Below are 26,145 nucleotides of genomic sequence, written 5' to 3' on the forward strand. Positions count from 1 at the left end.
TGAATTACATCAGATTTATTCTATTTCAAGATGCATTAGAAGACCTATATGTAAGCTAGCTAAAATGTCAAAATAACATGAAAACTAAAAGCAGGTATTCTATCCCCTCGCATGTCTTCTGTATTATTATCATTATGGTTATTATTTACTGCAGCAGAAGTGTGACTTTAAAGCTTTATGAAACATCAGAGGAGTAGAGTAATCCAAGTACTGTAAAGGAAAATAAGAAAGTCAAAAAGTTCATTTTGCTTGGAAAGCAGATTTCACGTAATCACAACTTATTTTCATGTAGAAAACAGTGTAAGAAAAAATATAAAAATACATTATGGAGTATTATTTTGTTGTATGACAGATTAATGTATTCAGAGTTTTTGAAATAATGTTTCAGTAATTGGTGTAAAATTGTTCACTTCTTAAATCGATAGAATTGTAAATGATATTTTTAATATCCAAATGAATCTTATCTTTGTTCTTAAAGAAAGGATACTAAGTTTAGCTTCCACTGTATTTTAAAACCTTGAATGTATAATTAAGACAGCTTTATTTTTTTGGAAGTTACTGTCATCTTTTTTTTAACAGAAATATTACACAAGGAGAAAGTAGTAACAGAGTTTTCCCAGTGGAGGGATGTTAAAATATGTTCCATCTCAAATCTAGATCTACTTCTTCAGAATTTGTTGTGGGGGCAGGCAAACGCAATTGTACCACATTTTTCAAGATGTTAAAAATAAGTTAATATGATTTTTCCATCAATCAATAGGCCATGAAATGGTAGATACATTTCAAGGTAAGTATAAACTCAGTGAAGGCTTAAAAGCTGCATTTTTTTTGTAAAGGCTTATCCCTATGTATTACTTTCAATTTCCTAATTTTTTTAAATTAAATGGGCATTTGGTGTGTCACAAAGTACTTCAGTAACACTGTTTCCTCCTCCACCCCACAATCATTTAACATACTATTCTTTGAACATAGTTCCAAAGAATTCAAAATAGAATAGCTTATTTTGGATTCTTGTATGCAAACATTTTATCTAATTTACCTAATCCTTTTCTATTTCTGATGTGGCATGTACAACATTATGATAAATTTTCTGGAAAAAGTGGAGCAAATCCAATGTGTTGCCCATATATGATTTCTATCACACATTTTTTAAAAATTAGATGATGATTGCAATTCTGTGCTTGGTTGAGAATGAGAACTGTTGGACAGGAAAAAAAGGTAAATGTGAATTGAGCATCCTGGAGACTAGAAACTATGTTCCCACCATGGTTCCCATCTTGGTATTTTGCCTTCCATCAATGGATGTTTTGTGATGATGGCTGTGTACACTTTAATTTGGAAATGTACATCATATTTTCAGTTCTGTCACAGGTCCAACAGCAATGCCTACCCTATAGAAAAGTTGAATGTAATCTGCAATTCCCAATTTTTTCCAGATTCCTAGGGGACAAGAGATGCTCATACTTACATATCAAGATGGCACTATTGCACTCGTATATCTTAGTCTGTTGTGCACTGGTTTAAAACTTGTCCAGCCTTTTTAAACTGAACATTCTATATCCTTTCAAGTGGCAGAAGAAATGTGTAAGTTGCTGGATTTTAAGTTACAGTTCACAGACCACAGGACACAAGAATGGGTATTAGTGTTTATTTCCTGCTTTAAAAACCAATGCTAGCACCAATCCAAATTGGGTGACGTTAGTTTGAAATGCTCCATCTTAACCTACATGTGTAAGCAGAAAGCAGCTTTTCTTTCTCTTTAGTCAACTCCCAGATGTAAGGAAATGAAAGGATTGTTTCTGCCTGTACTGTGTACAAGGCTATATGTCATAATAAAGTTTCCTGTAAAATATTTTTCCCTTCTTCCCCACCACAAGTAATTAAAATCCTCTTAGAGCATTACCCATATCAAGCTGGAGGTTTTTCAGTTTCATTAAAATGGTTTGTCAGAAGGATCTTCTGCATTTTGTATATAACCTAATGAGTTAGAAAGTAAAATTCTTAAACATGACTTAATTTAGAGCCCATTCCCCTTAAACAAATATTAATTCCCCTAATTCCTGACCAGGAAAAAGCTATTTTCCATAGAGAGAAACATCGGTTCTGCTGTTACCTTTCCCTCTCTTAACATTACAGAAAGCTAGAGGGTGAGAGACTTTGATCATTACAAGGTTCAGGTTGATTTCTTACTTTTTGAAGTGCTACCCTTATTTCTTCTATGTATGTGTATATATGTATGTATATACATAATACATAATATAGTCATTCATCCATCCACGAGACAGTTGTCTTTCCAGAGCAAATACTTCAAGCCCAGCTCTTACAATCTTGGCTGAGAAGATAATTTTGTCTTCAGGTTTTCAGCAAGTTTATCCAAGAATTCAAATGTGTTCAAATAATCAGAGCGTTTTACACTGTGATTAAAACAAAGCAAAACATTAGTGTAAATTCAAGAGTATAAGAAATGCTCTAACAAGGTATCTATTTTTTATACAGGTAGACTTACAACAATTTGTTTAGTGACCTTTCGAAGTTACAATGGCCCTGAAAAAAGTGATGTATGACCATTTTTCACACAACTGTTGCAACATTTCCATGGTTATGTGATCAAAATTCAGGTATTTGGTAACTGACTCATGATGGTTGTCGTAGGGTTATGTGATCACCTTTTGTGACCTGACAAAGTCAATGAGGAAGCCAGATTCACTTAACAGCCAAGTTAACTAACTTAACAGCAATTCAGTTAACAATACCAAGAAAGGTCATAAAATGGATCAAAACTCATTTAACTGTCTTACTTAGCAACAGAAATTTTGGGCTCAATTGTTGTAAGATGAGGACAACCTGTAATCAATGGGTACATGTATCTTACATTTTCAAAAAACTCTGTTAGATATAATTTAGTTTGTCTGGGGTTTTTTTGTGTGTGGGTGAAACTCTTAAAAACTCATACTTAGCAGTTTGAATAATTTCTTGACTTTGTACTTGTAACTAAAGCATATAATAAATAGGTTATCTTTCAAATGCTAGTTACATTAGCACATACAGTCCTAAATCTTTCTTAAAATATAGAAGAGACATTGGCTGCAACTGATCTTGAACAAGCATTGCAATCATTAGATTTTATAATGTAGTTGTCTCCAATCTTTTAAATGATTTTTGATTTGATTTTTATTATTAGACAATTAGTGTATTTATTAAAAATTTTTGAAAAACAGATAGGACATTTTAGTCACCCAGAGTTATGTGAAATGGATGGCCTATACATTCATTAAATAAATAAATAAATTTTAAAACATTCAGGTATTTCTCTGAAACAGATCACTTACTTAGGCAGCCCTTTAATGCAAGCAGACAAATCTTTTGTCATGAAACCAGCTTCGATTGTCTCTACACAGACATCCTCCAAGACTGAAGCAAAGTTCTGGAGATCTTTGTTGTTATCTAATTTTGCTCTATGAGCTAGACCTCTGGTCCAGGCAAAGATGGATGCTAGGAAAATAGGAAGAGAGAACTCAACAACACTGTTCAAACAGTATTGCCTACACTATTTTTTTTCTATACTCTCAATCTAAAAGAGAACCTAACAATCTATGTTGATTGTTCAATATGACTATTGATAATGTTCACTGAAGTAATTCCACTTTGTTCTTGAGCAGATTTTAGAGAGTAGCCTGTGGTTACATAGCTTTGGTTCTTACCAAAGGTGGTAAGAATTCTCCTACTTCCCATACTTGGAATCTCTTCCCTTGAATAGCGTTCATAAGATTAACACCAGTTAAATAATTAGAGACTGGTTAAAGATTGCTTCAATCCTGGAAACAAGTTTGGCTTTTATATTTATTTCAATTTAACACCATAAATGACGTAATAATAGCCACATATATAATGAAAACATTCCATATTTTTAAATGTAATCTGATAGGCCCAAAGGATTAATTTTGAGTCAATGTTTTTGCTAATAGGCCTTAATGATTTCAAAGGTTCATTGGAGCTATGCTGTGACATTTATTCAAGACACTATCTAGGTTAGACTGGGAATGGTGGAACCTACTTACCTATGGGATTAGTGGAGGTCTCTTGGCCTTTCTGATGCAGGCGATAGTGACGAGTCACTGTGCCATGAGCAGCTTCAGCCTCAACAGTTTTGCCATCGGGGCATATCAGGACACTTGTCATCATCCCCAAAGATCCATAACCTAGACAGGAGAATGAACCAGGCAATTAGGGCACTTGAAAATGTATCACTCCTTGTTTGGCAACTCTTGACCCCAGCAGGTTTAAAAAGCAGACAGAGGAAACCCAACTAACCTGACTACTTATTTTTATCTAAAATGCTAGGAAAACTATCAATTTGGGGGTGGGAGGAGTGATTATCTGGCATTACTGATAACTGTTATGGGAAGTAAACTTTTTTACAATTTCATTCTTGTTTATTCAAGAATAAAAAAAAGTTTGTTACACTAAACCTGATTTGATTCAAACAGAAATTTGATGTGTGCTTTTGGAAAATATATGTGAAAATATAAATTTTATAGGCAGAATAATACCTTTCCAGTAAGAAGTGAGCAAATTTATTATCACACAATAATTACGTGTTACACCACCCCCACCACCCCCAAAGCAACCGGTCTTAACTTCACTTGGAAGATGTAGCATATAAACCAGGCTTCAGACATTAACAAATCCAAAGAAACATCAGCAGTATTAGGGAAGAGGTGATGTAGACCAAATGCTGAATTTTCAGCGTTTATATTATTCTCAAAAAAGAACAATTATAAAACTATAATTATGAGCTGAAGCTACCTAATAAATTATACACAAAGCTACTTCTGTCAAGACTTCTGTAAACCTCCTGAATATGTTAATTGTATAGTTTTAATGGCCAACATTAAGAAAATCATAGGGTTGCCCAGTAATTTTGTAGCAATGCACTCTAACATGAGCTACATACGGCCATTCCTTCCCTTTTCAAATAAGGTTAGCTCCTTAACTAACAGTGACATACAGGTAGTCCTCAACTTACAACAATTCATTTAGTGACTGTCCAAAGTTATGACAACATTGAAAAAAGTGACATGACAGTTTTTCACACTTAAACTGTTGCAGCATCCTCATGATCACATGATCAAAATTCAAATGCTAGGCAACTGACTCATAACGGTTGCAATATCCTGGGGCCATGTGATCAACTTTTGCAACCTTCTGACAAGCAAAGTCAATGGGGAAGACAGATTCACTTAAACAACTGTGTTACTAACTTAACGAATCACAGTGATTCATTTAATGGCCTTGACAAGAAAGCTTGTAAAATGGGGCAAATTCACTTAACAACTGAAATTCACTTAACAACTGTCTGTCTTAGCAACAGAAATTTTGGGTTCAATTGTGATTGTACGTCGAGGACTACCTGTATTTGGAATTATACTGTTAGCGAGAGCACCTATAAGTATAGTATTACCTTGCATCCTTCTTTTACAAATTTGAGTAAGATAGTTGAAGTTCTGGAGCATACTGCTGTTCAGCATGATTGCCTAGGTGGGATGATGATAATTTTCATCAGCTGTTTGCTAGTGCTTAGAATTTATTTGCCTTTCTTTGTAATTTAAATTCCCAGAAGGTGGCACTACCTAGTCAAACCTAGCTGATCTTGCGAAAGATTTGATTTGATTTGATTGAACTTCTATACCGCCCTTCTCCCAAAGGACTCAGGGCGGTGTACAGCCATATTAAAACACATATAAACTCACAAAATTTAAAAACAATTTAAAACGAATATATAAAATTTGGCCCACAAAGTTAAAAACTAACAAACACCCAATTTAAAATTCATATTAAGCCAGCCCGGCCTGTTGGAACAAAAGAGTCTTAAGGGCGCAGCGAAATGTACGCAGGTTGGGGATCATATGAACCTCTAGGAGCAGCTCATTCCAGAGGGCTGGTGCCCCCACAGAGAAGGCTCTCCCCCTGGGTGTCGCCAGACGACGTTGTTTGGCCGACGGCACCCTGAGGAGCCCCGCTCTGTGGGAGCGTATTGGCCGGTGGGAGGCTATTGGTGGCGATCTCATATTTATCTCATAGAAGGCGATTTCATATTTATCGAAAATACGAAGGCGATCTCTGTTTATCGAAAGATAAACAACAGAGAGCCTAATTGTTCCTTGGATACATGTCTTAAGGTTATAGGCTAGATAAGGAAGCTGGAAAAAGTGTTCTAGATTATGACAATGGCTATCTTCAAGAGAACTACATGGACATACCCATGTTGACATCAGGAGTGAACTGTGCCATTGCATGCCAAAAGTGGGGGAATGCTGGGGGGCCGCAAATGCATGTGTGTGGGGGAGGGCCCGGGCACATTGAATTATTGGTGTGGGCACGCACACGTGCAACCCTCCCCCCGCGCTCCCCCCCGCTTTTGACACACGACGGCAAAAAGGTTAGCCATCACTGCTCTAGACATTTGGTTGGCCTTTGCTGAAATACTGCATTGAGCTGACTTATAAGACAGAATAAAAACTTAGCAAGGTGATTCTGTTTATATTTGTAGTTATTCTGTGCAAAGCTATATATCTGGCTAGTTATCATGCTATGAAAATCAATGCATTAGAGGCATTAAACATACCTTGGGCAACTGAGTCAGACTGCACATCACCATCATAGTTCTTGCATGCCCAGATAAATCCTCCCTCAGACTTTAGTGCTTGAGCCACCATGTCATCTATTAGTCGATGCTCATACCAGATGTTTTTGGCCTCAAACTTTGACTTGTACTCTCTGGAGGGGAAAGAAAACTGAATGTTATCTGTGTTTGTCACAGGTCTGGCATATCTCATGCTTTCGAAAGTCTTTTCATAAAAAGAAAGTAGGAGAGGAACTTTAAATTCTTTCACTACAACATTTCTTTTCTGTATTTAATGTCATCTGGGAGATGGGCATTTTATCTGAGCAAACAACTTTTTTTTCAATATAGAGAGAGCTGTTTTAAGCAACTAAGAACAGATTGGGAAAACAAGTTAGTTTCATTCACAAACTTTGTGAACCACTCATGCACAGTAAATATACTGCAACTTTGCAGTTTTCTTAATTTTATATTCGTAATCCCCTTCTGTTCATAGTTTAATATCTACAATTGGTTCAGTATCTTCTGCATTTAATTTTGAAGAATTCATTTAAAAAAAGTTTCTGAGAATAAAGTTTCAGAGTCAGGAATTATTACTCCATTATGAAAGCTTACAAAAAATAGTAGAGTTTTTCTAAGAGATAGCCCTGCAAGTGAAAATATGTAATAAAGTATTATTACTTGTCGTAGATTTCCTGAAAAATATCCTTAAAGCGCCCATCGTATTTTTTCAAAATGGTATTTTTGGTGCTCATGTAGAGAGGCCAGGCTTTAGACAATGCCATCTGGAAAGAACTGTGGGCAAAGTCCTTGATGGATTGGTCAAGGTTATACATCCCCAGAGCCACACCTCCGCAGCCTGCATCACCGAAAAGAGAAATATGAAGTGAAGAGAGCATGTAACCAAACTTTTGCTTCCTAACAGCACAAGAGTTCAGTCTTTTTTCTTTCATATGAACAGTATTTTCAAGGCTTGATTGATAACCAATTCATATCACTAGTTGGCTGTATATTAGATATCATAGATGAAAATTTCCTTATGTCATGTAACCATAAGGCTCCAAACAGGCAACAAAACTCTTTACTACATGTAATACCAAGTTGCTCACTGATGTTCATATCCATTATTATTAGTGTATATATTGTTACATTAGCCAGGAAACCACAGTTACATACTAACTGCAGAATAGTTTGGCTGTCAATTTACCAGCTCTGTTGTAGGACATGCCTGCATGCTTCCCAAGGTGCGTCATAGGAGGCTGAACTGGCTTCGCACTAGAAAGAAAGACAAGTGGCTCTTCATGCAGCATTATCCAAGGCCCCCTGTCTTTCCAGAGCCACCTCATAACTGGGTGCCACAACTGGGAAAGTTCAGAACTGGCAGGAATCTGATTGCCTGTATAAAGCACCAACTCGTCTCCCACCAAAATTGGTACCTATTTATCTACTTCTATACTTCTGTAGAACATTTATTCGAACCATTAGGTGGACAGAAACTGAGGTGAGTGACAGGAGCTCACCCCGACACACAGTGCTAGGACTCGAATCACCGGAACAGCATCTCCAGTGTCATTATGTCACTGAGCAACCGCGCCTCCCTTCATATTCATGATTCCAAGTCAGAAAGAATAAAACAAAAACTGCAGAAATTAGAATTCACTTGCTTGTCATGTGAAATCTTTAATTGGCTAAAGTTTGCAGCCAAGAAACATCGGGCCCCTCATTTCCTCTAAATTATAGCAAATTATGAAATATATCTGAAGCCACATTTGTTTTGGTCATTTGAATCCTGTTGAACTCTCAAAAGGAACATGCCACTACTGAGCAGAATTAGAACTAATATTATGAAGAAAGGCAGACTAATGCTGAGCAAAAACCGGTTTCCAAAATGATGCAGAACAGATCACACACTAACTCAGGAATGTCAGTAAAAAAGGCTTACTGTATTTATAAACCAATTCCTATCTGGCGTGATAAACCTATACTGGACTTATTCATAATGCTACTGCCATTACAAAGGTTGCAGCATCTTGTGGTCATATGATCGCTATTTGCAACCTCAGATGCTTCCAACAAACAAATTGGGGAACCTGATTTTGCTCAACGACCACATGATTCATTTAACAATCATGTGATTTGCTTAACAACTATAGTAAAAATATTCATAAAATCAGATCCAGTCACATAACTCGCTTAGTGACTGCATCACTTAGGGATAAATATTCTGATCCCAATTGTGGTTGTGTAGAGAATTACTTGTACTTGTGATGAAGATAGGAAGCTTCTGTATTTTTTTCTTTTCTATTTCTCTATTTTCCCCTTTTCTTTCTTTTCTCCATCTTTTATTTTTTTCAGTTTGTATTAGTTGTTATTCTAATTAGTCTAATAAAATTACAATGAAATAAATTAGTAACATCTACAAAGAAAAAACACTCTAAAATGTTCATAAAAGTAACAAAATCCAAAGATAAAGCTCAGAAATGAACATTACTATAGCAATATGATCCAAAGATAACAATTGGGAGTAACATTGGTCTATTTTACAGGAATACTGTTAGAAACTTAGGAATTACTACCTGGAAGCTGTTAAAATTATGGCCTCTAATTGCCAAGTTGAGAAGCGTGTAATTACATTAGCTGGGAATGAAACACAAAGATATAATATGCCTGGAGTTTTTTCAGTCACGCACCAGCCTGTACTTGTCACTCAGTACCAGTTGGCACACAGCATACAACTGTTTATTCATGGCTCCAATGTAAAGCAGTATACATACTAGAGCAATTTTATTGGCTGTGCCATAGCCATCAGTTGTTCTTTATTTCTTAATGCATGTTTTATTAAGTTGCACAGATATGAAACATTGTATGTCTACCAGTTAATACAATCATATCCTGCTGATTAAGGGAAATATATACAGGAAACATGAAAGGAATTTGGCTCACATCTTATATAAATGTGTCTTATTTACATAAAGACCGGAATGCAACAAAGCAATTATATTATTTCCCACAGAGAATCTGTAGTATCAACCTAAAATATTCTTGGTCATCACAAATAAAAATAAGGAATCTGGCCACAATGTTGTGGATAGGTGAATGTAAGCCTTCAAACTGTCTTCAAGAAAGATTTTTCAGGTTACTATTACTACAATACATATATCACCCTTGTAGTATAAGTCCCCCTGAATGTTGAAAGTATTCTCCTAAGTACAATACTCAACCAAGTAAGTCAGTATTGTTATCTATGCCCAACACTGGCCAACTCAAATTCAGAGAGGGGATTCAGAAATGGGAGACATGGAAATTCCTTGCATATCACAAGATATTCTCTGTTATCCAGGTTATCTTCCTAAACTGCAAAACTTTTATTAAGATTTTTGTAATTCATGCATAAGATATTATGAAACTTTCCATACAGTATGTAGAATGTCAGACCAATATTTTAAATGGTTCAAAAGTAAGGGATCTCAAGGTTACCTTTGTAATTCTTCCTATAATGCTTCACTTACTGCTCCATTTTATGACCTGTTTCTACAGAAATATACTTCTCTTACTTCAGAGATTATTTCAGCATTTCAAAGGAACTGATTATGAAGACACTATTTGTGCCTATTTGCCCTTAGCATTTTCCAGATTTGTCTCTAAAGCATCCTTTCCCACTTTTAATGTATTTTAAAGGCAGTTTTCACTATTTCCAATAAGAGATTAGGCTTATTCAGAATTATGGAAATTGTAGTCCCATACACTAGAAGACATATTGGGGAAGACTCTTTTAAAAGGACCTGGAAAGCATGTGAAGATTTCCTTTACCAAGCATAAATTAGAATACTTCAGTATTTGTTTTTCTTTTCTTCTTTTTTTAAGTATAGGCATTAGAGAATAGTATATGAATTGTAGAAATTCTTCAAGCTATATTTAATTTTGTTAGATTTGGTATGGCTATCCCCTCCAGAAGACTGCATGACTTCTATAAAGTAAGGCAGATTTAGATGCATGAGGTTTCACAACCACTGTTCCAACAGGTTTCACAATTACTGAAGTCGGTTTTATAGCTATTTGTGCAACATCAAAGCAATCTTGGATCACTCTAATTTTCAACTGTTTTTTCCACTGAAAAAAGAGGTGGAGATAGTGAAAAGGATAAAAGACGCAATAGTGATAACAGAATCTATTAAAAAATCCAGGAAAATTACTTTCTGCACATTTCTTACACCAAACACAGATTTTATGAGAAGGTAACAATGAGATTTCTCATCCACCCAGCAGACTGGTGGTCAGTTCCAAATCCATATTGTTATTAATCCCTCTACATTTACATTTTCAGATAAGCACCTGGGAAATTGGCCAAAGAGTACTTCATAGAGGCTTAGATGTAATTGATTCCAGTTGCTAATCTTGATTATGGACCCCACTTTTCCATTATTTAGTAGTTTGACCCTCAAGTGCCAATTATCTAATTCATACAAAAGCTTACAGGAAGATAACTGATTAGTTTACTGTCATTTTTTATAGTCTTCACCAATTTTCCACAACCAGCCATTTTTTGATCAACACTTTCTTTAATTCAAAATACCTACTTTCAAAATTATGGACCAAATAAGTTACAGGTTTGCCTCCATCCACTGGTGTGTATGTCATCTCTACTTTTCCAGGGCCAGGAACCACAAAATCTGTAGCTCTGTACTACAAAACAAAAAACAGTACCAATTTTGATGAAACGTTCTTCTACACAAAACCTGTCATAATGTACCATATCTATTTGGAAACAATTTCTATTGCTGTGCCTTGAGGCTGTGGGAAAGAAGATAACTCCTTAAATGGCTTCCTATATAGTAAAACTGGAAACTTCAATGCTATTTTGAAAAAAGGCTCAAACTACACTGCTCAAAAAAATAAAGGGAACATAAGCAGAAGACATCCAAGATCTGAATAAATGAAATAGCCTTATTAAATACTTTGTTCGTTACATACAGTAGTTTTGTGTTCCCTTTAGTTGTTTGAGCAGTGTATAAACTACTGTATGTAAAGAACAAAGTATTTAATAAGGCTATTTCATTCATTCAGATCTCGGATGTCTTCTGCTTGTGTTCCCTTTATTTTTTGAGCAGTATATTTTAATCATTAGCCAAACTTGCAATTTGCTACTCATCTATTCTAACCTAAATGCTATTACATGCATGCTTTATAACAATTAATATAATGCTGTAAACCAGATTGCATTTTGCTCCCCATTACATGTATTCTCTAATCAAGATTTCTAATGGTGGTAAGAAGTCATGCAAGTTAAAGGATAAACATAAAATATTGTTCAAGATACTCACTTGGTCACCATAAGCATGGCGGCCAATAATAATGGGTTTTGTCCATCCAGACACTAATCGGGGGATGTTTTTGCAGATAATGGCTTCCCTGAAGACAGTGCCCCCCAAAATGTTTCGAATGGTTCCATTAGGTGATTTCCACATCTGTTTTAGCTTGAACTCTTCTACACGCTTCTCATCAGGGGTGATTGTGGCACACTTGATTCCTACATTGTATTTCTTTATAGCTTTAGCAGCTTCCACTGTAACCATATCATCTGTTGCATCACGATTTTCAATGCCCAAATCATAGCTGCAAAGAAAGTCCCCAATAAATGACATTTAACCATAACCACATAGTCACTTCATTTACGAATGGCTCCATCTCCCAGATTTATACTGTACTAAGAAACTATTTTTAAAGCATCCCTGGAAAGGAGGCAAGATCTGGCCACAGAAATCCATGGAGAATCTCAAGATTTAAGTCCAGTGAAGGCAACTCACTAGTAAGCCTATCCAAACTCCAAAGCTAGTGGTAAAAGAGAATGTCTTCCTTTTCCAAACATTTTAAAACAGCTTTGATAAATCAGTTCCAGAGCAAAGTCTGCCACAGGAAGCTGAGAGAGAGAAAGAGCTGGAGCTGTTTCTGGGAAAAAAAAGCTGATGTTCAATCTGCTAGATGAATCAAGTCAACCTGGACTCCTAGTGACTTTATGGGTAACTCATACTAATTACTGAAAGACAAAATCTCAGTGGTGTCCAATAGCCCTTCAAAGGAACTTTGTGTTTGTACTGCAAACTGGACTGAAAGAGCAATATCTTTAAAAAAAAAATCAGTGCAGTGTTATTTACTGCCTTTATCTCCAAACGTCAGACTGATTTGAAAGAATAATGCACAATTACTTAGTAGAGTCAGTAACTTTAATACTCTTACAGAAAGTTGCAGCAGGGCAGGGTTTATAGACAGAAGGGTTTATTGCATTGCTTGTATAATAATAGAGGAGTGGAGTGGAAAAAAGGATAGTTTGGACTCTGAATCAAAAAAGCAAAAGAAATAATCTCGTGGGTTATTAACAAGGATAATTTATTCAAATTGCTTAAGATCTAGACTGCCTCTTGGGAAAACTTCAACAATTGCACAGGATCTTAGGTCTCAGGAAATTAGATTGAATCCTGCTGCTGTGATGTGCCTTTTCTGTGACTGAAATAATTTGTTTTATCCTTGGGTGTCATTGGTTGTATGCTGTGGTTTGTTTTAATACTTGTACACTGCCCAGAATCACTGTTATGAAATAAGTGGCCATATAAACAATTTAAATAAACACTTTAATACTGAAGTTTATTAGTGTTACATACAAAGTAAACTGCAGGAATTTTAAAGAAAGGAATACTAGAAAATATCACTAATATATGCACTAAATTCTATATAAACCAATGGTATTGCCCTAAATTGTATTGGTTAGAATATTTGCCCTTTTAAGAGAAGGACAAAAAAGAAATAAAAATATATTATCTGGGCTCCACTATGTCATAGAAATCAGACCCATGTAGTATTTTAGCAGCTTCAGCATTGCAAAACAGCACATCTTGTTAGACAAGTGATTGCCTACCTTCCTTTAGCCTTCTGGGAACAAAGTATGGGAGAAAGTAGGGAAAAGTTCAAAATGTTCTGGCTTTCGTTTATGGTTGATGCAATTAAAAGAACTTGCTGTCCTTTTATCAAGGGGGTTCCTTTAATGGCCTTGATAACCAATAGAACAGCCAATTGATTAAATGCCATGTGATGTCACCTCTGCCACTGTAGCTTCTGAAGGTTTATGGAATATCTGAACTAAATGGAGTCCAAAAGAAAGGATGCAGGTTTACAACTCTCCACAGTTGACTTGTACTAGCCTTCTTTGAATTAGCAGAAAATTATATTAGCATGAAAGCTGTTGTCCCCATTGTAAATACCTAACTTTTTTCAACTCACTGCAGTTTGCAGAGTTCCTTCTAAGTTAATGGGTTACAAAGCTTAACAGAGTTTATACACCTTCAGACAGCCCTTAGACTTTATGGGAATAAGAGGAAAAATGGCCACTCTATATGGATAATTTAAATTTAAACCTGTCACAATCAAGGCTGGGATGTAATGAAGGCAACATAATGGGAACATGACCCAAAAATGCTGTTGCTAGGACCTTCTAACTTGTGGGCTGGGGGAAAAAGCTTTTATTAAGAAGCTATTTTCCATAGTGCAGTGATGGAATCTATTACATTTCTCTGATGGTTATGGCACTTTAAAAAACACACGAACAAATGGTGACCATTCAGTTAATTTGGTTAATTTAAAGCCACAAGACAGCCTTGGAAGTAGCTGGGCTTCGTAACAGCATCTGAATGAATGCTGCAATGTGAAAACAGATTCTTATCTTCAGGCCAATTCATGTACCTGAACCTTCCAGTTTTAAAGTAAAGGTTTGGTTAGGGAATGTCACAATTTGAAGAGCAAGGAGGAAGTTTTGAAAATATACACACGAAATATAAATTGTGTTATTTCTTCAGACTTTTTCAAGTACCAGAACTAACACTTAGCAAAAACACACATAAGCTGCATTTTCCTCACAGTATAGAAGATATACCTGTGAAGATCCAGGTCCAGGTAGGGAAAGATCAGCTTCTCCTTAATCAGCTCCCATATCACACGGGTCATTTCATCCCCTTGCATCTCAACCACAGAGCCTCCATTGATTTTTTTAGACATTGTGAGCTAATGGAAAGAAAACACATGAAGTTCTGATTCATCTCCAGCTTAACTTTTTAATTAAGCCCAAAATCTGCTCTTAAAGCAAGTTAATTCATTATAAGTGTACATGTTTTGTACTTCTATATGCTTTGTGTATCCTGTCTCACAACATGAACCCTGAATTTTTAGTTTCTTTGAATGAAAGATAAAAGAGCAAAATAATTTTATTCTTCAAAAATAATTGGATATATATGGAATGTAATCACAAGGAATCTGCTTCAATAAGCTATGCAGTGAAAGACTGTGATCTGAGACTTCCAACTACAGTACAAACATCCTATTTGTATAACATCTCTAACAGGATCAATAAGAATGGGGATAACATGTTATGGGAAGATCAAAATTAGTTCAATCAACTAACTCTGAAAGTTAGTGAATGGACCAGCCCTGAATTTCAGCTGGATGTGTCTGAGACAATTCATGTTTCAGAAATGGAATCTACATCAGTTGCATGTAAAATAAGGTTACTCAAATTGCTTCCATTGTGCTAGAGAAAGAAAATCATTAAAGCAAAAGTTGGGAATTGAAGTTGAGAAGAGGAAGACATTTCTGATTATGTAAGACACCAAAGAACAAATATGGTTAAAAATTGGAACTTAATATGTATGAGAAACATACATCAACTGCAATAAAACATGAACTGAATGCTGGCAAGGAAAAGCATTACATGGTCAACATCTACAAAAATCAAGGTGAAAGTAGATAAAGATAAAATGTAGTATTGGCTTACAACTGTAACATTAAAAACAGAATCTAAAGGCTTGATTTTGGCTGCTCACGAGTAAATTATTTAAACTAATGCAATCAAAGTCACAATTGAAAAAATTGTCAAATTGATTCAAAGTCAGATTTTGCAAAAAAGTAACCCCCCCCAAAAAACTTCAGATCATAAACTCAAGAGCAAGATGATCACAAAAACTTATTAACCTCAAAATACAGTCACCAAAATGAATCACTGAAACATCTGTAAAAATTATCCTGTACCAGTAATGAAAAATTGGTAGGAACACATACTGGTAGCTGAAAAGTAATAAAAATGAGGTGGATAAAATATGGGATTTTCAAATACATAATTATAGTCTTGTCTTATATCACATCGGATTTAACTATGATTGAAAAGAAGAAAGTATGGATAAATGAGGTGGTAACACCAAGGGACAGTAGATTAGAAGACAAAGAACTGAAGAAAAACATGAAACATCAAGATCTGAAAATTGAAATTGAATGATTATGGCATAAATCAACCAAGGTAGATCCAGTGATTATTGACACATTGGATACCATATGAAAATTTTTTGGATAACACTTACAAAATGTGTGTATTGACAAAATTTCCATTTGTCAATTAAAAAAGGCCACACTGGTTGGATTGTCACATATGCTATACCAATACATTACAACATCCTATGCTTTTAGGAGGAACACTTGAGTATGAAGGCCAATACTAGCTAAAGAACTGGCAGCTGTGATTTTACATTTTTTTATGTGTGTGTGTGTGTAATTAGACAGGCAGGCAGGCAGACAGACAGACAGACAGACAGACAATTACATTTGCTCAGGTTCTCAAGAAGGACTTGATAGTGAATAAAAATGCAAGATCCCGTGTAAACATCTGGCTGACCAAGCATAGAGATAATTTCAATGTGTATGCTTCCCAATATCTAAGCAACTCTGGATTAAATAACTGTTCCTTTATTTACAGACCACCTTGTAGCTGAATTATAGAGAATATCCAGAAGCTTCATCTGGTATAAAATGCCCTAGAGTACACGTTACGCCTCTACTTCATGAGCTGCAATGGTTATCAGTTTGCTTCCACAAACATTTCAAAGTACTGGTTCATGGCATGGGACTGGGTTATTTAAGGGACAACCTCTATCCAATTACACCTTCCCAGCCTATTGGATCTGGTAGAAGTAGTATGTTGCAGATTCCATCTGTGAAGAAGTTCCATTTCATGGGACCCAGGACATCTGCCTTTTCTGCCATGGCACCTGTCCTCTGGAACATCATCCTCTTTGAGATTAGATCTCTACCACCCTTCTGGAACTCCCTTAAAACCTGCCTATGTAAAAAAGCCTAGGAAATGCAAGGAAATGGTAATTTGATTAGTTGGCATTGTTTATTTATTTATTTATTTATTTATTTATTTATTTATTTATTTATTTAATTAAACTTGTATGCTGCCCTCTCTCCCAAAGGACTCAGGGCGGCTCACAACAATAGAAAAAACACATAAAATTCAGTATTCAAATATAAAAACCAATAATCTGTTCTGTCTTAGCTTTTTATACCAATATTAATTTTTGTACTTGTACTTTGAATGTTTTTAAAATTAATTTTATGATTGTTTTGTATGACACATTTGTCACATTTGTGAGATGGGCAGCCATATAAGTTTAATAAATAAAATAAAATAAAATAAAAATGTAGAGCTTGTTCTGATTGACACTACCATACTCTGCATTTTGGAGAAGCCTAAATATTTGCACTCCAGGCACCTGCTTGTATAGCCAGCACATTCTTTTCCTTTCCTTAATAAAGTCTATTTGGCTGCTAAAGGGACCGTTTCTATATATTTACTTTTTGAAAATGAGATCCTTCAAAGGAAGATATTCAAGGAAATAAAATGCTCCTACCTGCCCCTTGACCTTAGTCAACAAAAGTTTTAAAACTTTAAAAAGTTCCGTGGCCAATTGATAATCCCCACAGGTATTTGCTTACAAAGGTTGGTTATGAAAGAGCCATGACTTGGCAATTTTACCTTCAGAAGATATCTAACATTGTATGCAAGAATCAATGAAAGAAGCACATGCTGTAGGCGCCACTCTAAAATTACTTTTTGTATACTATAGTACTACTGTACTGTTTGGCCAGGCTATATTCATATGAGTATATAAGAATAGAACACTCCAAAATCATCAAACTGGCAGAAATACTTATTGTATTGCTGCAAGATATATTTTTAAAAATATAAAAATAATTATTTTCCTTATGGAAAGAGATATTTGAACATGAAATCAACAAACTGTTAAATGACACTATTAAATATAAATCAGGGTTTGTTACACAGATATTATAAATGTGATAAACTGTGATGAAACATCACGGTGAAGCAAAGTATTCATTCTGGCATAAGCTTTCAAGATCGATTCCTATCTCCATCATATAATGAAATGGCATCCAGTCCATAAAAGTTTTGTAGTGGAAATGTAACTTATGTTCATATTAGAGAAACATTATATATGTCAGCCTGATTTGTTCCTTATGCCATCAGTCTTGTAAATTCGTAGGAATCTTTTTTTCCGCCATGTATAGGTATACATTCAAACTACTAGACTGATGTTTCTCTGTCATATATGTGTATGTAGGTATATACATAATAGTTCTTTTGAAAGCAGAATGCAACAAGAATTCATTTTAATGCTGATTAGTGTACATTTAAAGTGACAATAAAGTTTTTAATCTATTTGCATATTTTACTAACCCATCATTCGACCATCACTGGTTGAACTAACTGTAACTATCAGAGCAAAGCTGCTTAAGCAAGTCCAAATGAACCATAAAGTGGCTTACTGCAAAATGCAAACATTATTACAGGTACTCAACTTACAATAGTTCATTTAATGACCAGTCTAAGTTACAATAGCACTGAAAAAAGTGTCTTATGACCATCTTTTACACTTACGACCATTGTAGCATCTGCATAGATGTGATCAAAATTTAGATGCTTGGCAACTGGCTCATATTTATGACAGTTGCACTGTCCCAGGGTTGTGATCACCTTCTGCAACCTTCAGACAAGCGAAGTCAATGAGGAAGCCAGATTCACTTAACAGCTGTGTTACTAACAACTGCAGCAATTCACTTAACTATGGCAAGAAAGGGTGTGTGCCATCTCACTTATCAACAGAACATTTGGGCTCAGTTGTGGTCATAAGTCAAGGACTAGCTGTATAGGTTTACATTTGTCTGGAGAAATAGCATCCATCTGCAAAATAGGTTCTCCTTCCTTGTGTCAACCCTTAAGACTTAGTTAGTGCATGTCTGGGAAAGGGACTTGAAAAAAAGGAAAAGGTGTTGCAATTAGAAGAGTGCTTGCATAATATTGGATGTTGAAATAACCAGTATTCTGAAATCCATAATTAAACAGGCCTGATTGTAGAAAACACTAAGAAAAAAATTGTAGGCAAGATTATAGTTCTCAGAGATATTTTACATATTTTTCATTATCTTGTTGCAGAAATTGGATGTCAATATATGTCACCTCACAGCAAAATCAGCACAAATGCGCAAGGCTGTAGAGACTTTAATAATTGGCTGCTAAAATGATCCTTTTGTTTCCTGGGATTTCCTACCATTCTTTCCAGAACTACTTCTTTAAATATACTTAATAAAATCAGTGGACTTCAATGAAAGAAACCTTAAGTATGCCACCTTGAATGACATAAAGTGGGATATAAATGTAATAAACAAAATAAATACACTTCAAATTAAAATGCTGGTTTTGTTGGGCAGCCCCAGCCACTATTTTATCTCATCAAGCCAAAATTGGGACCAATTATTTTGAACATTTCCACTTCACATTTTCATGGCCACACTTGTAATGGATTGTTGGTTCCCAAAAAACTAACCTAAATGCAGAATGCCATAATGTGATTATGATATAAATCCATTATCTTACACAAAGACTTCCAAACTCATAATCAATTAAGGAATAAACCTGAAATTGATTTTACCATATTGAATTTAACATAATTTCTGAAATAATTTAATTGTGCAAATATTACTATAACTATCCCACAATCCCACACATAAATCATGATTAGACTAAAACTGGACAAATGTATCCATTTGGCTCTCTTATTCTAGGAGCAAGGAAGTTGTTACAACATGCTATAAAGAAAATAGTCTGCAATCAAACTTAACCAAACCAATATAACACAAAAGGTGAAAAGCTTTCTCAGCCATTTTGACTTCTATGTTTGAGGGTGGGGACAAAGAATCAATAGTGACAAGCAACTGGAAACCAGGAAATTCTAACACAAATAAGGATTTGTACAGCATATGAAAGAGGCTTTTCATGTCATTTTAAAAAAAAACCTGTCCAAAGCCGCAGTCAGACTAGGTAATTGCAATAAAAACAGCAAAAAGGGCCGTGTAACCTTATAATAGCATTTTAGTTTTTAAGCTATTTGTTGCTTCAGCGGCACAATAACCCTTGCCAGCCTTTAAGACACTGCAGGGCTCGCTGCTTTACAGTAATCATTTGGAGCCGACTAATCCATGCACCCCGAAGAAATGAAGGCGAAGAAATAGAGGAGACTCACCTCTTTGGGCAGATAGGAATCACTGAGCGACTTGGAAGACTTGGAAAAACAGGACTGGAAGATCCCAGGACGAGGAGAGCTTGGGTTGTCACTGCTCGTCTCGCTCCCACTGCCACGGTCGAGCTCTACGCTTGGGTAGCTGCTACTGCTGGTGCTAGCGGTACCGCCGTCGCTTTTACTCGGGGCGTAGACTCTGCAATAGGTTAAAAAAAAAAAGAGCAGGTTTAAATGAAAGCCTGCTAGGGCCACACCTCCTCCCGGTCTCGGTAAGGCCCACAATAAGGTCTGATATTTCGTCCCTCCTTTACTCTCCAGTTGCCCAATAGAGAAAACGAGGAAAACCGCTTCGCCAATGCGCTCTTCCCACGCGCCTGTCACGAACCAGCGAAGGAAAATGACTGGAGAAGCTTTTTTTTATTTGAGGGGGGAGGGGTTAAGAGCACAGAACACACAGAATAAAGAAGTGGAGTAGAACAAAGGTGATTTTATCATGTTCCCGCGGGTAGATCGGAGACAAGGACGGGGATGACGCGCTAAAGATGCAAGCTAGTTATTGCAGCGAACACAAATGCATTTTTTTTCTTGCTTTGTCTTGCCACCACTGGCAAGCGTAACCTGTCGCTTGGGCTGAGTCGGATGGGTGCGGGATTGCAAGTTTAGGATTTCGCGGACTGTCTCCGGCTTCCGAAGGTTTAACAGAACAGCTCAGGCTTCAGATCCTTGAAATGGTAGGATTTGATCCGGCTGTCCAAAGAGGAAGCTCCAAAGAGGAAGCTTGACTGCCGTTGATCTTTGATCTTGACCCTGATTAGTCGTGAGCAAAGAGAAGCTCCCAAGGACAAGCAGAGAATCCGCTGGGCTTTATTTTGACACTTGGCTGCTTTTCTCTGCTTTTTTCAAGAACGCTGAAAGCTTTGCACTCAGATAGCTGGCCTCCTTCACGCAAAGCGTCATTAATTCGTCCTCATGCAAGCCTAGGGGCCAATTTGTATGAGAAAGGAAAGCAAGAAATTAATTAAGGGATGTCATGGGACGGAATCACATGGTTCACGTTCCAGAAGTCATGTTCGCTTGTCTATCTACATATTCAGGCCTCAGGAAAAAGCAGAGAGGCGCAGTTTCTCAGCCTTGACAGCTTTAAGATATGTGGACTTCTGTGGACATCTTAAAATTGTCAAACACTGAAGCAGACAATGCAAAATATTGACTCCTTGTAGGTGTGAAATGGCCATCAGGTATTGTTCCTATAATTCTGAAGTGTTTTATATAGACTGGAGAACTGAAGGGTGCTGCTATTTAAGCGCCCCAAATTAGTTGGGTTTTGAGTTCAAATCGGACCTTTCTGTCGGACATTAGCTGTCGGTAATTGGCTTATAAGACTTCACAGACGACAGCTCCCTGCATTCCATTGGTTTGCTATTGTACAGCCTCGATTTAACTGACACACTATTCTTTAGGAATTTATTGGATCAATCCTCACTAAGAAACCAAATCTGAGGCTGGGGTGCATATTTTAGAAAGGGAGACTTATACATCATAATGGTATTTTCTCTGTTGCCTGCCTCAAGTTTCTTCCTTCAACATACACGCGAGTTGAGAGTGACGGGTTGTTATGTCATCGCTACCTGTAATACTGCTCTATGATTGGACCCCCCGTTTTGCTGCGGGGAAAGAGAGAGCATGTTCGCATTGAGAAGCTGCAAAACTTCAGACACAGCCTCATCCTCAGGGAGAATTGGTGCCCCGTTTCTCGTATCCACTTCGCGCGTTACCGGTTATTGTAGTATGGTACACTCGAGCTGAACGGCATAGAAAACGTTGGTCGATGATTGCCGGGTCGTTGGTTAATGCCTGTGTGCGATCTGTTCCTCCATCTCTCCGGCATCAATTGGGTTGCCTGCGGGAGGCCGGAGCAGATGGCGCTGGAATAGCTCCTCCTCCGCCGCTTTGCTTTCGCAGGGGAAGAAACAGGAAGTAGATGGTGAGGAGGGAGCGCGTCCAAGCCGGGTCAGCTGCTGCCTTAGCCGGGCGTCTTGACTCCCTTTGGCCGCCCCTTCTCTGATGGTGTTGCCTCTTGGAGAGCAGAGCGCAGGAGACCCGTGGCGGGAGGCAGAAAGAGCCTGCTGGAGCCTGGTGAGAGGCGGCGAACAAAGCGATTTTTTTCCTTCGCGAGGAAAGGAAGTTTTTTTTGGGGGGGGGGGGCTTTCACGCAGCCTCGTAGAGTCCGTGTTTTTAGCTTGATGGGTCTCAGACTGTCTTCGATCCTACGCACGGGGCTGCACCGTAGCCATAATAGTTTTTTTTGTTTTGTTCTTCTTAAATCGTAAAGTTCGTTTCTGTGCCTTTCCGATTTTTGTCCCGTTTTTTCTTACTGCGCGGGTGTGTAGCATTTCAGTAAACCAGATTTGGGGGTGGGAAAGTTAGCATTCGGGTCCTGCAGGGCGTATCGGGACTCTGGGGAGTGGGGAAAGATGACACGAGGTATTGCTACCCGTGAAGGAGCAGCCGCTGTGTCTTGTCTCGTGGTTTGTGAGGAAAGGAAGCCTCCAAAAAAGCTGCTGCTGAAATGAACAATTGCAAAATAGAGGGTTGTTGCCTGTTTAGAAGTTCTGCAGCGGGGAGAACATTTTGCTCTGTTTGAGATTGTTTTACCCTTGTCTGCTGAGTTGCACTTGCTTACATACTTCAACTAGATCCTTTTGAAAGGTGTAAGAACCCTTATCTTTGCCAATTAGGTGAATGAAAATGCTTTTATTACAGTCACTGATTAAAATGGCAACTAGATAAACTGCTCCTACTTTGAATTGTACACCTTTGGAACAAAGAGTGAGTGATGCACACATTTCCCAATGCATCCAATTTTGGGTTTCTGTTGGGATAGGCTTGTAGAGGCACTTTGATTTAAAACAGGGTGGAACTACAATTGCATAAGGTTAAAGATACTGAGAAAATTTCAGGTCATATAATTGATAGCACCCACATTCAAATGAAATGTGTAAGGCCAATGAACATTCCCTTTTGAATCTGGATACATTAAGTCCTGTTACCCTGATTTAGAAAGATGGAATGGGAATCCTTCTAGAAATAAAAACTCCCTGAAAGCCTTGTTGTGAGCATTGATTTTAAGAAAAGGAAACTAATTTTTATAGCATTAGTTAGAATAGTTAACTTTCAGCCCTATTAGTCCTGTGATCTTTATCTCCCCCTTCTCCTTTGAACACCATTTATTCAAGTGGGTGAATTAATGAAGAACATTATGATATATTTGGAAATACTCAAATATAAGTGTAGTGGATTTTATCCAACATGGATTCTTAAGTTTGGGACTTATGCTAAATCTACATTTAAAGCATACTGTTTTTTGAAAGTGGTTTTTTTTTGTTTATCTCTAGGTAATAAGCAGTTTTAACAATTATTAAATATCAGGATTTATTAAAACACAGGAACTATTATAGTAGATTCTACAGTTATTAAGATCAAATGTTGCGTATCTCACAAGTACATTTTATACGTTTAAGAAAAAAATAAAAAGGAATATTTTCCCCAGAAACTCAAAACCCAATTTAAGGATTAAATTATTTCTCTATGGGAATAAAAATATTGTTGAGTATACTTCAAATATTTGGATCAGTTTTTTATTATATGGTTTCTTGAATATCCAACGTATATTCTTGAGTCAATAAACTGCTCAGAATCACCTCAAACCACAAGATGGGCAGCAAATAAATTTAATAATAAACAATTAGGTAAATTGTTGATACATTTTTGAGATGATCTTAAAATTAATATTTTCTTCCACTTAAAAATTGAGCTTATAGCAACATTCTCTGCTTGTATGACATAGTTAATTATGAACCCAGAACCCTTAGAGCTCAGTTCTAGGTTTGTACAACATTGCAAACCATGAACTATGGTTGAATGCAATTAGCCAGTTTGCAATTCAGTGTATAGTATAAAACGGCCATCAATTCAGCTTGGTTGCAAACTTGTACCATTGACAACAAGTTATATTAATTCTTATATTTTCGCCAATATATTGTTATATATATTCAATTAATCGGAGGTTAACATAGAATTTGTAAGGAATTGCTTTACTACTGTATCCTGTGAGAGGCATCTGATAATACCGAAGAGTTACATAGATAGAGTTCACTTGATTTAATACTCTGTTCTGCCTTATTAAAGTAAGAGATGATTCCTCTAGGAGGGAAAGATTCCTTTATCCTTACAGCTGCAGCAATCCTGTGTAGTAGTATGAACTTAAAGTTATTGATTTTCCAATGTCATTCCATGGTTAAATAGGATTTGAATTTGTCTTATTCTCCCGCAGCGCACTGAGAAGAGATGTGTCAGGTAAGACCAACGTCCTTTCCAAGTTTCATTTTATATCACACTGATGACTAGGTTTATTAAGGCCCCCAAATTAGCATAATTGAAGCATCTTTATAATAGCATTTGTATAAAAAGTATTTAATTAACTAGTTAAGATCAGCAAACTAAATTGACTAAAGCCCCAATTAAATTGAAAGCCTTCAAATATAATGGTGGTAACATTTTTTAAGAAAAACAATTTCTTTCAGCCACATGACTTTAAAAATAATTTTGAATAAAGTACTTTGGAATCCTATCTGAACCATATTCTTTCATCTTAGATTAAAATTGTTCCTGTTTGCCTACTTGAGCTATGGTGGTATGATCTGAAGAATCTCTACTGACATTAATTCAGCCTGCATTTAACTTTTTCAGGATAAGAGGCTGCGTGGGAATCGTGTTTTATTCCTATTTTCCAAATGTGATGAAGGAACAAATAAGTTGGATGTGAATTACATTTTCTTAATGGATGCTCTTATTTGTGTGGCCAATCCATGTTAATTTTATGGTAGTCATTGGTCACAAGATACTGATTACAACTAGGCTCCAAAATTTGGTATATATTTCAGTACAGTATTATGCACTGTATAAATATTTCTTTGATCATAATACATTGATAACATAATTTCCTAAGACTTCCTGTTTCAAAGACATTGTGGGTAGAAATGGAATGAATAAGAGATTTTGTTTAAATATGGTGTAGCACTGGAGAAGAGAGGGATGTTTAAAAATAAAAGAATTGCCACTATAAGACTAAGACATTAAGCCTAGTTCTCAGTATCTGACACCAAGCAGCTAGATTTTCAAAGAAATCTTATAAGCAGAAATCTGATAATGGTTGCCATCACTTTATCTATTGATAGTGGTTGTTTTATTGGTTTATCCTAGAGCTAGATATGAAAAAAACAACTGCTTCTAAGTATATGGCATCTGTGGCCATGTTTGCATGATATACTAACTCATGGTTAAATGATCCATAGTTTACTGAATTAACCCACAACATGTTAAACTATAACTAACTGCTTTGGCTGAGTTCCCGAAGCACATTGAGCACAAAGAAGCCAACTTCATTTTAGCTAGTAAATTGGAGGCCATATTTGGCTTTCAAGACTGCTAGACAGTGGTAAATTTATGGAAGATACAATTATGATTTTGAATTAATATGAATAATATGCAAGCTGCATATTATTCTCAGAAATACCTTTTTTTCATCCTGCTCTTGTTGGTTAGATGAAGAAAGAGGAAATATGGATTATCTGTTTGCTGTGAGAAGTGAGCACATGCAAATGAACAACTACACAGTTCTATTATTATATGTTTGTGATGTAAATTGGATGGAACCTCTGGTTAAAGGTGCAGAGTTTCAATATTTGTGATTCTTGAATTAAATTATTTTACCTCTTAAAATACAAAATCTTTGGAACAAGTGTTTTTAATTAATGCTGCCTGGGTTAACTGACATACAATATGCAACATTACATGTTTGGAATATAACATACTTTTACATGTGGTATTTATACTATACTTATGGGCTCTGATTATGAACATACAATGTTTTGGATTTGATTTCAGAAAGATGTTTCAGAGTGTCTGTAGGCAGGGCATGAATGTAATGCTTACTATATCTTCAGTTCTTTAAAGTAGTTGCATCTTTTCCCAGGTTCTCACAGCATCTTTAGGGAACAGCTGAACAATCCTGGGAAAAGATGCTGATACGTTCAGGATAAGCCCTACATT

At 36.3% G+C, this 26,145-nt stretch overlaps 2 protein-coding genes across 9 annotated transcripts in view; one reads left to right on the top strand and one right to left on the bottom strand.

The window, feature by feature from the left end:
- Positions 1–1,634: 1,634 nt before the first annotated feature.
- On the bottom strand, positions 1,635–21,917 carry IDH1 (isocitrate dehydrogenase (NADP(+)) 1). Its single transcript, XM_034431956.3, has 10 exons — positions 21,663–21,917; positions 20,038–20,230; positions 14,544–14,671; positions 11,944–12,235; positions 11,200–11,305; positions 7,304–7,481; positions 6,626–6,777; positions 4,059–4,199; positions 3,330–3,492; positions 1,635–2,414 (listed from the first exon to the last, which is right to left on the bottom strand). The coding sequence occupies exons 1-10, from the start codon at positions 21,758–21,760 to the stop codon at positions 2,321–2,323; spliced, it is 1,545 nt and encodes a 514-aa protein (XP_034287847.3). The 5' UTR covers positions 21,761–21,917; the 3' UTR covers positions 1,635–2,320.
- A 29-nt stretch (positions 21,918–21,946) lies between these two features.
- The window catches only part of PIKFYVE (phosphoinositide kinase, FYVE-type zinc finger containing), a 91,279-nt gene continuing 87,080 nt past the window's right edge, over positions 21,947–26,145 (top strand). For 2 of the 8 annotated variants that reach the window (XM_034431848.3, XM_034431864.3), the window contains exons 1-2: positions 21,987–22,170; positions 24,368–24,390. In XM_034431848.3, coding sequence (XP_034287739.2) covers positions 22,099–22,170; positions 24,368–24,390 — 95 coding nt within the window. In that variant the 5' untranslated portion in view covers positions 21,987–22,098. Of the gene's footprint in view, positions 22,171–24,367; positions 24,391–26,145 lie in introns of all 8 variants that reach the window. The other 6 variants (XM_034431858.2, XM_087882149.1, XM_034431897.3 and 3 more) reach the window with 4 other exon arrangements.

This window comes from Pantherophis guttatus, chromosome 1, assembly GCF_059756535.1.
Source record: "Pantherophis guttatus breed Tessera chromosome 1, ASM5975653v1, whole genome shotgun sequence".
Classification (NCBI taxonomy): Eukaryota; Metazoa; Chordata; class Lepidosauria; order Squamata; family Colubridae; genus Pantherophis; species Pantherophis guttatus.

Bases quoted from the DNA above. Each gene is read 5' to 3' on its own strand.
- IDH1 (XM_034431956.3), bottom strand. From the start codon at position 21,760: ATGAGGCTGTGTCTGAAGTTTTGCAGCTTCTCAATGCGAACATGCTCT. The intron at 12,236-14,543 runs GTATATCTTCTA...CTTTCTTTGCAG, and splicing joins CTGGACCTGGATCTTCACAG to CTATGATTTGGGCATTGAAA. The intron at 2,415-3,329 runs GTAAGTGATCTG...TTTTAATCACAG, and splicing joins TGCATTAAAGGGCTGCCTAA to TGTAAAACGCTCTGATTATT.